This window comes from Pipistrellus kuhlii, unplaced genomic scaffold (assembly GCF_014108245.1).
Source record: "Pipistrellus kuhlii isolate mPipKuh1 unplaced genomic scaffold, mPipKuh1.p scaffold_m20_p_13, whole genome shotgun sequence".
Taxonomy (NCBI): Eukaryota; Metazoa; Chordata; class Mammalia; order Chiroptera; family Vespertilionidae; genus Pipistrellus; species Pipistrellus kuhlii.
Window position 1 is genome coordinate 13,306,224 of NW_023425438.1, and position 10,960 is coordinate 13,317,183.

Sequence of the window (10,960 nt, forward strand, 5' to 3'; positions counted from 1 at the left end):
TATCGTGTGTTATTTTATGTATTTGTAATAGCTTACATACAGTTTAGTAATTCGCCTCTTTTGACTTCATGCCACACCAGAAGCACTGCCATTGGTACAGTGCTGAAGTGCAGCACGGAGTCCTTGCTTCCAGCCCCATCCCGCGTTCCCGCTCTCATGTGCGGCTGCGGAAGCCCCTACCCTGCAGCCCCAGGGATGGAGGTGAGGGAGTGCCCGGCTGCAGCTTCAGGGCCCCAGAGGAGGATTCCCCAGCGGGATATTTTCAAACACAACCATGTCTCGCTACTCTGGAGGTGTTCCCTCCATCTCAGCAAAATCCACCCGGGCGCCGGCCCGCAGAGCCCGCCGGAGTGAGGTGCCCTGGGCCACTTTCCGCAAGGGCTCAGGACCTGGGCAGGCCAGGCTGGCACTTGGGGGATGCACCTCTGGATTACCTCCATTGAGTTTCCACATCATCTGGGAGGAAGTTTTACTTCTCTGCTCTCCTCCAATCATTAGCTTATGCAGGGAGCCCAATGAGCCTGGGGCCCAACCCACAGTAAACCCCCCCCCCCCCCCCCCCCCCCCCCCGTAGGCCCAGGCTTGGCAAACCCCAACTTGAAGGGGAGCCTGGGATGTGGCTGTGAAAACCTGGGGGGCCTGACTCGTCCTTTCCCCCACTGCTCCAGGGTGAGGCACTGTCCTATGGACGCTCCCAGGCAGCTAGGGGAGGCAGAGTGGAGCCCAGGTCCGCACCTCACAGCAGCTTGTCAGTGCCATGCTGCTCTTCTTGCCCAAGGGGAGGGAGCCCTCTAGTGGCAGTAAACGTTTCCTGCAACACTTAGTGGACCTCCGGACCTATGGACTCTTGCCTCTGCTTTTTCATACCCACCTTCTTTGGTCAGAAAAGAGCTGCCTGGAAGTCCTCTGTCCACCCAGAACATTGATGGAAATTGCACTCAAATCTGGGGTTGTGAACTTTACATTTATTTATAATCTAGGCTCTCTTTCCTGGAAAATATAGACTACAGGCTGGAATCTTTTGTGCTTTCTGGATATTTGACATTGGAGTTAGCTCAACCATCAGAGCTTTAGCTCCCCTACAGAATGTGGGGATCATAATACATTCTTTCTTTTAACCTTGCTGTAATAACCACACGAGGAAACACATACCAAGGGCATGGGGCATGTGGACATGTGTTGGTGGTAATGGTATCCTGCTTAGTACAATTTGGAGAAAACTGAAGGAAGATGATCATCTTCTAATTAATAACGCTTTGCCAAAAACTTTATATATTAACAGATATATAAGCTTTATTTGAATGCCTGCATAACTATGATTTGAGGTCAAACAAGGTTAAAATGTATTAAACCAGTGGTCGGCAAACTGTGGCTCTTTGGCCCCTTGAGTTTTTAGCAAAGGCCAGCTTAGGAGTACCCTAATTACTGTATTTTTCGGACCATAAGACGCACTTTTTTCCCCCCAGAAGTGGGGGGAAAAAGTCCCTGCGTCTTATGGTCCAAATATAGCCTACACATATACTTTAAAAAAAAAGTTTTTTTACTTGCCCGGCTCTGTGTGGTCTCTGTGTGCTTGCCCAGCTCTAAAATGGTTCTAAATGCTGCTGTTTACTTTACAGGGTTGATTACATGTGTTTATGACTGTGATGTTGGGTTTTAATGCACATAAAATATTTTAGGACACTATTTGTTTCAGAATCTTTTTTTCTTCATTTCCCTTCTCTAAAAACTGGTGCGTCTTATGGTCCGGTGCGTCTTATGGTCCGAAAAATACGGTAAGTTAATAACAATGTACCTCTATATAGTTTAAGTTAAATTTGGCTCTCCAAAGAAATTTCAATCATTGTACTGTTGATATTTGGCTCTGTTGACAATGAGTTTGCCGACCGCTGTATTAAACCATAGAACCTGGTCCTTCCCTTTAGTTTGTCTCTAATCAGTTGACTAGTGTGCCCTCTCTAATCATTTTTTTTTCTAGACATATTTTTTTTCTAAAACTCTTCAGGTGGCAGTTCCTTTTTGTCTGGAAATCTCTTGAAGTGCTTTCAGCCTTGACTGGTTTGGCTCAGTGGATAGAGCGTTAGCCTGTGGTCTAAAAGGTCCCAGGTTCGATTTCGGTCAAGGGCATGTACCTTGGTTGTGGGTACATCCCCAGTAGGGGGTGTGCAGGAGGCAGCTGGTCGATGACTCTCTCTCATCGATGTTTCTAACTCTCTCATCTCTCTCCCTTTCTCTCTATTAAAAAATGCCTGAAACCAACTACTGTTTCACTAATAGAGAGATGTGACAGGAAGCCAGGAAGGCTGTCAACAACACTAATTGCTCAACCACTCACCCTTCAGTTGAGATATTGTTAGCTGAAGCAGCCTCCACCTCTGTGTCTCATGTAAGTTTTTGTTATTTCCTGAGAAGGGCAAGGTTATTATCTGCTCCCTACTCTACGGGGCTCTCTCGTTTACATTTCAGTGGTTTGCAGTGTACAAATCAAGTTAACATACAAAATATACAAGTATGCTGTTAACAGTGACTTTGCTTCAAGCTTGTTTCATAAAATAATTATTTTTATTTTTTATAATCTCTCCGCAAAGAAGTTATGAAAATACCTGTCCATACATTGAAAAGTCACTTTAAAATCCTGGGATGAAAAATTCTAAATACATGTTGCATCTTCTGTGATTTACACATTTGTATACGATAGAGCTCTTGAATGATTTTGACAGACATTTACCAAGAAGAGTCGGAACATTTAACTTTAAAAGATATTCAGTTTCCACCCCAACTGAGTTTTTGAGAAGCTACAGTTGACAGCCACCACACACCGACTCCATAGCTCAGTACCAACGTCAGGCCATTGGGCCACGGGGACAGCGTGTGGCTCTGCATCGGCACTTGCCGCCGCCAATGAAGTTAATTAAAGGACAGAGAGGTACAGGCTCCCCATGCAATGGACGGGAGTGTTCTTCTCTTATTTTTCCCTGGTGCGTTAAATAGAAGTAAATATACAAGCGGTAAAAAATGTAAACGAAGGGAGGAGGGAGATGGAAATGGTAATTAACAAATCTGATGTCTTCAGAATCGCTAAGCAGTGATGTGAGTAATGTATACACGGAAGGCAACCTCAGAGTCTCTCTGAAAATACTTCTCAGGCCTCTGGAACCATGTTAATTTTCTTATACATGACCTTGTTGCAGAGGAGAGGCACGAAGTTCTTAAAACAACAACAACAAAAAAAAAACATTACAAAACCAACATGCACACTCGGCTCAGAGGTAGCAAGTCCAGGCAGCATCCCGGACTCCCCGGATCTGGTCCCGGCTCCAGACAGAGTCCCTGGTGTCATCCCTGAAATTAAGAAATCGCATTTACTAACAAGGCATTTTCAAAAGTAAGAAAACCTTCTTTTAATCAAAATGGGGCTGTCTGGTCCTTATAAGACAAAGAGGCTTAATTCGGACAGAAACTTGGGTCATCTGGCCATTACTTAATAGAAAAGCATCTTTATTTAACATGGTACAAAGGGCACGAGCCCCAGAGTCCCAAATATTTAAGGTAAAACCAGGTCAAATTTTTTTCTCAAGAACCAAGGGAAGGCAAGAGGGCAAGAACCTAAGGATGAGGAAAGAAATTCCTTCAGCGCAACTCACCCCCCTCCCCGCGGATGGGAGGCGGGCGCTCCTCCCGCCCCCACGGGCCCTGGCGGGCAGGGCAGGCTTACGGGCGGCTGCTCAGCCCAGCCCTTCCTGGATGCCGCGGATCCTCCTGGCCAGCTGCACGTCCTTCGGGAAGAGGGTGACGCGCCCGGCATGCAGGGACAGGAGGTAGGCGTCCTCAAAGAGATGGACTAGGAACGCTTCTGCCGCCTGGGAACGGAAACACAGTGGACTGACCTGGCGCGGGGCCACGGGCTGCTTTTCCACGGGTCTACCACGCTTAGTCTGGGAGAGCTCTTACAGGATTACAGGCAAGACTGTCCACAGAAGGAGCCTGAACGGCCTGGGAACTCTGCTCCTGCCAGACCAGATCCTGCCCCAAACCCTGCGCTCTTGTGGCTCTTTTCCCGGAGTTAGTGCGCCGCGCCATAGCCCGCCCCGTGGAACGCCAGCCCTTTCTCCCATACTCAGCCCTCCCCCAACGGTACCAACGCCCTCTTCTTACCTCCTGTAGGGCCAGCAGGGCATGGGCTTGCCAGTTGAAGTCCACGCCACGAGTGAATTTAACACATATTTCTCTGACCTGTGAAGGAGTGGAGATGGGAGGCGAAGGAGAAGGTGAGTGGGGAGGAGCAGAGGGTAACAGAATAGAGACTCGACGGAAGATCAGCCTCTCTGTGTGAGTCTCTGCCAATTTTCATGACCTTTATACCTTCCTGGTCCTTAATCTCTGGGCCTAACGAGTAGCAGGTATCAGCTCCCAGGAGGTGGGCAGAGGAGAAGGCAATTTCCCAGCAGAGGGCAGGGATGAGAGGGCGGATGAGAGGGCTTCTATGGACGTAATCAAGGAACACAGTCCCAAAGGTGGTGGGGGTTGGAAATTAATTCCATAATTTACTGGAAGGTACCCTTGGCAGGCTCACGTTTTTAGAAAACCCCTAACCAAGTCAGAGAAGAGGTCCACTGGCCATTTGGGTCCCCAGTACAGGGGACGTTTAGAGAAAGGAGGCAGCATGGGGGGGAGGGGAAGCCCCCCGGAGCTCACCAGGCGGCAAAAGGGCATCTTCCTTAATAACAGGTGCGTGCTCTTCTGAAGATTCCGGATCTCCTTCAAGATCAGATGTCCCCGGCGGGCAGATGGGCGATGGGATGGGCGCGCAGGTGGACGGGAAGGAGTGCCTAAGCAAAAGAGTGGAGTCAGCCCTGGCTAAAGCTTTGTCCTGAGTCACCAAGGTTGTGAGTTCGATCCCAGTCAGATCACATATAAGAATCAACCAATGCATGCATAAGTAAGTGAAACAACAAATAGAAGCCCCCCTCCCCCCTTCAGTGAAATCAATTAAAAAAAGGAAAAAAAAGAAAAAAAAAAGGGAGTTGAGTCAAACATGGGTGAGTGCAGTAGAAAACAGGCTGCCTTGAAGTTTGGCTGTCAAACTAATTGCTAGACCGTGTCCAGCAAGCGTGGCTCAGTGGCTGATCATCAACCTATGAAAGAGGTTGTGGTTTAATTCCCGGTCAGGGCACATGCCCGGGTTGTGGGCTCGATCTCCAGTGGGGGGTGTGCAGGAGGCAACTGATCAATGATTCTTTCTCATCACTGATGTCTCTCTCCCTCTCTGAAATCAATAAAAATATATTTAAAAATTGCTAGGTCACGCTAACTGGTTTGGCTCAGTAGATAGAACGTCGGTCTGCGGACTGAAAGGTCTCAGGTTCAGTTCCGGTCAAGGGCATATAACTTGGTTGCAGGCACATACCCAGTAGGCAGTGTGCAAGAGGCAGCTGATCGATGTTTCTCTCTCATTGATGTTTCTATCTCTCTATCCTTCTCCCTTCCTCTCCGTAAAAAATCGTAAGATATGTATATATTTTAAAAATTGCTAGGTCATAATATAATCCACAAAAGCAGGGATTTTTGTCTATTTTATTTACTGCAGCTATCTTCAGTAACTGGAAAGCAGCAGGGAAGTGCTATATAAATATCTGTTAACTGAATGAATGACCCTTTCCGGGTATTATCTTAAACTAGAGGCCTGGTGCATGGATTCGTGCACAGGTGGGGTCCAGCTGGCCCTTTGGGGCCAGTGGAAGAGGCACCAGCCCACCCCTGGTTGGGGTGGGGGACCATTGGGTTGGCCGGCCAGACCCCTTTTCCCTTCCCCAGGTCCAACTCCCAGTCAAACTCCCGGGCAAGGGGATAATTGGCATATTAGCCTTTTATTACATAGATGCCAGTTCTCGCAGGCATCCTTTTCTGACTTCCAACCCTTTCTAAACTGGAGGGTCACCTCCCTCCTCTGGGCCCCACAATATTCTGTACCTCTCTTCTGACTTCCCCACCTCGACTGGAAACCCAATTATTTTGTTTTTGGGTCTTTTGGGGGGAGCTGGAAGGACTCTGAGAGAGTATCTGTATCCGGTTATCCTTAGGCCCAGAGAGGTGAGACACCTGGCCAGAGTGGGCCCTCAGAGTGGCATAGCTCAGTGCCAATGTCGGGCTGCAGAGTCAAGAGTGTGTGGCTCACAGCCTAGTTCCAACAGCAAAAATAAGAAAGAAGGAAAACAAAACAACAACCTAAAGTAGAAATAAAAAAAAAGTCAAACTCTCTGATCAGAAATTAAAAACTAATTTTTTCTAACTCTTGTGTTGAAGAGGAAACTTAGTTGACATGAGTTATTTAGAAATGAATAAAAATAAAATCTACCTATCAAAACGTATGAGATAGAGCCAAATAGTACTCAAGGAAAATGTATAGCCTCAAGATCTATTTACTGGAAAATAAGAACATGTAAAGGTAGCTGACCAAATGCTATCTTTAAATAGTGCTAGGAAGTGCTCAGTCGTTAGGAAGAGAATAAAATAAGCCAGAAGGTGGAATCCAAGAAATATTCAAGACAATAAATTAAAAAGTAAAACAGAAAACAGTATTGCTGCTCCATGAATTAAATCATGGACCAACAGAAATAAATGAACTTCTAAGAAGTGGGACGAAGAATAAAAACAAAAAAACCCTCAAAAACATTCTGAAGGATAAACTCAGTTTCACAAATGTGACTCAAGACACAGCCAAGAAACGAGGACCCACACCAAGTGGTTCAATAGCAGGGATGGAGCACAGCGCACTCATTGCCGAGGGCGAGAAAAGCTGCAGGGGCAAATGGGGTCGGCGAGGCAATCGGAGAGACACCTTATGTCACACAGCGGGCCCGGGGGACTCTCTCCCTGGGTGGGGCAATGTGGGCCGAAAGAGCAGAGCAATGTCCAGGGGATTGGTGACATTTGGGAGAAAGAGGGAGGCACGTACCCAGGAGGCAAGCTCCTGGCATCTGCCTCCCTCCTTACCAGCAGCCAACAGTCTAATCACTGGCACAGACACAGCCGTCACAGAACGCCATTAAAGGTCACCGCACAATCTAAGAAGGCCAGCTCCATGAAAGGAGTGAACCAAACTCAACCAATACTAGAGCGCGCTGAGTTCGTAGACAGAAGACATCGAGACTTTTGTTGTTGTTGTTGTTGTTAATCCTCACCCGAGGATATTTTCCCATTGATTTTTAGGGAGAGTGGAAGGCAGGGGGAGAGACAGAGAGAAATATCCATGTGAGAGAAACACATCCATGGGGTGCCTCCTGCATGAGCCCCAACCAGGGCTGGGGGGATGGGGAGGAGTCTGCAACCAAGGTACATGCCCTTGATCTGAATCGAACCTGGGACCCTTTGGTCCGCAGGCCAATGTTCTACCCATGGAGCCAAACTGGCTAGGGTGAGACCTTAAAAAAAAATTTTTTTTTTTTTCAGAGGAAGGGAGAGGGAGAGGGAGAAAGAAATATTAATGATGAGAATCATTGATCAGCTGCCCCTTGCACATCCCACACCAAGGATTGAGCCCCAGGCATGTGCCCCTACCCAGAATCCAACTGTAATCTCCTGGTTCATGGGCCAATGCTCAACCACTGAGCCACACCTGCCGGGCTGCCCCTCACCTTTAGATCAGAAATTGCAGAATGCCCATGTGAGGAGTCTGAACGTAATGCTAAGTGAGGGGGAGCGGCTGACAGAAAGCTCCAGGAACTCAGGAGAGCCCTGTCGGAGGAGGAGTGGCTTTCGATGGGAGGGGACACCTCGTTCTGTTGTGAGAAGATAAGGGGGATGCAGTCTGGAGGCTTCTATTTCCTCAGCGAAGCATGAGGCAAGGTCCTCACCAGCTGAGTGAGATGGGGTCTGGAGTTGTAGCAATTTGCAGAGGAAGAAAAATGTATGGAACAGTCAGTGGGTAAAGGAAAAGCAAGACTGATCAATGATTCTCATCATTAATGTTTCAGACCCCCAGAAAATGTGGGGTGTCCGCCTGTGATAATCATTTAATTTAACCAGGAGTAGAGAGATGTCTCTATATAGGAAAGCAACAGCAAACATCTTACTTAACGAGACAAAGATGGCGAAAACACTGTTCTTATTTCAATACTAGTCTCAGGGCCTCACTAATCCAATACAGTCCTATATAATAAAGAGGTAATATGCAAATCGACCCTCACACAGTTGCACAAGATGGCCACCCCATGCGGTCAAATATGGCTGCCACAAGATGGCCAGCAGGGGAGGACAGTTAAGGCTGACCGGGCTGGGACGAGAGGGCAGTTGGGGGTGACTAGGCCTGCAGGGGAGGGCAGTTGGGGGCAAATGGGCTGGCAGGGGAGGGCAGTTGGGGGCAACCAGGCCTGCTGGGGAGGGCTGTTATGGATGATCAGGCCAGCAGGGGAGGGCAATTATGGGCGACTGGGTCGGCAGTTGGGGGCAATCAGGCCGGCAGGGGAGTGGTTCGGGGGTAATCTGTTTGGCAGGCTGGTGAGTGGCTGGGAGCCAGCAGTCCTGGATTGTGAGAGGGATGTCCGGTGTCCTGTGGGATTGGCCTAAACCAGCAGTCGGACATCCCCTGCAGGGTCCTGGACTGGAGAGGGTGCAGGCTGGGCTGAGGGACGCCCCGCCCACCCCCATGCACAAGTTTTGTGCACTGGGCTTCTATACAATAATAAATAAAATGTATACAAATAAAAAAGATTCAGAAGTCATTCTCTGAAAACAAAACAACAGCCTAGTTAAACATTTCAATCAGGTGACAAAAAAGACTATTAGGATTAACAAGAAAATTCAGCGTCTTGGCTGGGTGCAAAGGTTATTTACTATAATTAGGAAAGAAAAATAAAACACATTCACAATGGCAACATCTACAAAGAATCTACAATACACTTTTCCCCACCCTGCTCGCAACGCAGCTATGCAGCAGAAGGCAAGTGAAGCAGCGATGGCAACGCACAGGGGGCCTCTCCTCCAGGCGCAGACGCGGAGGACCACAGGCCGGTGGTCTTCCTGCGCTCACACCTCCCAGAGGGAACAAGGTGAGCGCTCTGCTTGCGTTAAGGGCACAGGTTAGGGCCCAACGCGGACACTCAAGGAAGGAAAAACAAAACAAGCAGGGCAGAGAACCCTGTAATAGAATCATTGTTCGAAATAGTCACAAAAAAGCAACCGGCGATTTTGCAACTTAAGAAAGCACAAAGAGCCGAAACCGGTTTGGCTCAGTGGATAGAGCATCGGCCTGCGGACTGAAAGGTTCCAGGTTCGATTCCCATCGAGGGGCATGTGCCTTGGTTGCAGGCACATCCCCAGTAGGAGGTGTGCAGGAGGCAGCTGATCGATGATTCTCTCATCGATGTTTCTATTGTAGCTTTCTCTCCCTCTCCCTCCCTCTCTGTAAAAATCAATTATATACATATATATAGATGGAAGCACAAACATCGACCAAGGAAAACCTGCGTCCGCCAGAACAAGCGGTGTGACCGTCAGGTTACCTGGCCTCCCGGCAGCTCAGAGTTCTCCTCTGTACAATGGTCACAACATAAGGTAGAGATCATTCGCGCAGAGTCAGCACAATGCCCAGGTGGGGGAATGCACTCGATAAATGCTAGCGGCATCAAGAAAGGGTCGCCTTACGAGGTAGTTGGGCCAGGCCTTTCTCCTCGGAACTACCTTCCCCGGTCCCTTTGCGCGGCTTGGAGCTGGGGACCAGCTGGAAGGCCTGCGGACCGGGAGGGCGGGCCTCGGCGTTCCCGTCTGTGGAATGGGCACGCGGGGCCGGCCGCGCCCAGCTTACAGACAGGCTGCAGGGGGTCCGGCTCGGTTACCTGAGGGGGCGCCCCGCCGAGGGGTGGCGGGGGCCGGGCTCGCGGCGCGCCTCCTGGGGGTGCCGGCCTTGCGTCCCCGGCGGCGCGGGCCCATGGCGGACGCGGAGGGTCTCGGTGCGCGGCTCCTTCCCCGCCTCCTGGGCTCGCGGGCGGAGGCTGGCGCCTGGGAGGCCTGGGAGCGCCCGGGTCGCGTGCGCCCGCGGGGCCGGACCCACGCGCGACGCGCTGCCTGGGGTTCCAATGGCTCGCGCCGCCGACTCCCCCGGCGTTTTTTAAAACCGAATCCGGCGGCTCCCAGTGGCTGCCTCCGGAGCAGAGCGACCGCGGGGCGACCAATGAGAGCACAGGCCTGGAGGCTGACGGCGGCGGCGATTGGGAGAGGAACGGGGACATGGAAGACCGATGGTCGGATAGGCCAATGGACGCTTGAAGACGTGAAAGGAGGCGGGGCTTTCTCCCTTCTTGTTTGTGGCGACGCTGTCAGACTCATGTCCTCTGGTGCCCTCTGGTGGACAAAGGAAAGATCGATTCTGGAGGTGGAGATGAGTTTGTAGGACGCGTTTCTGACAAGTCACTTTGCCCAAACGTTTTATGTTTTGCTCTGTCTACCCAGAGATGGCGTTTAAAGATGAGCAAACAGACCTACAGAGAACGTGACATCCCCATGTCGCGCCTGTGACTCTCCCGGGAGCACCCCCAAATGTGACTCACCGGCCAGTTTAACTGCATGTTCTTGATAGGGATCTGTAGACCTCAGCACTATTTTTCTTGGGTCACACTCTCAGACATTACAATAGAATTATCCCAGGGATAGGTCACCTTCCTTCCTGTTGTGGGTAATCCGAATTCAGGCCAAGTGTAGAACTGGGTAATAAGAATAAAACATAGAAACATCAGAGGGAATCCTGCACACCCCCCACTGGGGATCCAGCTAGCAACCCAGGAATGTGCCCTTGACCTGAATTGTACCTGGGACCCTTCAGTCTGCAGGCCGATGCCCTATCCACTGAGACAGACCAGCTAGAGCAATCTGTGTGGATTTTATATTCCACTCCATGATACTGTGTACAATAAAATGTCCCTTCCCCTCCGAGCAAAGCTCATGGCTCATGGGCAAAGGACACTTG

General features: G+C 49.8%; 1 protein-coding gene across 3 annotated transcripts; it reads right to left on the minus strand.

Annotated features, from left to right (window-relative positions):
- Positions 1-2,543: 2,543 nt before the first annotated feature.
- Positions 2,544-10,130, minus strand: CENPA (centromere protein A). Of its 3 annotated transcripts, none has more exons than XR_006741385.1 (5): positions 9,834-10,130; positions 4,696-4,829; positions 4,156-4,233; positions 3,645-3,860; positions 2,544-3,342 (listed from the first exon to the last, which is right to left on the minus strand). XR_006741385.1 is itself a non-coding variant. In XM_045580612.1 (5 exons), exons 1-4 carry the CDS (start codon positions 9,925-9,927, stop codon positions 3,726-3,728), a joined length of 441 nt encoding a protein of 146 aa, XP_045436568.1. In that variant the 5' UTR covers positions 9,928-10,128; the 3' UTR covers positions 2,544-3,342; positions 3,703-3,725. The 3 variants fall into 3 exon arrangements, 2 of the variants coding, with proteins under 2 accessions (XP_045436568.1, XP_045436567.1); XM_045580612.1 differs by having other exon boundaries at positions 3,703-3,860; positions 9,834-10,128; XM_045580611.1 differs by having other exon boundaries at positions 3,716-3,860; positions 9,834-10,127.
- Between the last annotated feature and the right edge of the window lie 830 nt (positions 10,131-10,960).

Bases quoted from the DNA above. Each gene is read 5' to 3' on its own strand.
- CENPA (XM_045580612.1), bottom strand. From the start codon at position 9,927: ATGGGCCCGCGCCGCCGGGGACGCAAGGCCGGCACCCCCAGGAGGCGC. The intron at 4,830-9,833 runs GTAACCGAGCCG...TCTTTTGCTTAG, and splicing joins TCGGCGGGGCGCCCCCTCAG to GCACTCCTTCCCGTCCACCT. The intron at 4,234-4,695 runs GTGAGCTCCGGG...ACTCCTTCACAG, and splicing joins AGATGCCCTTTTGCCGCCTG to GTCAGAGAAATATGTGTTAA.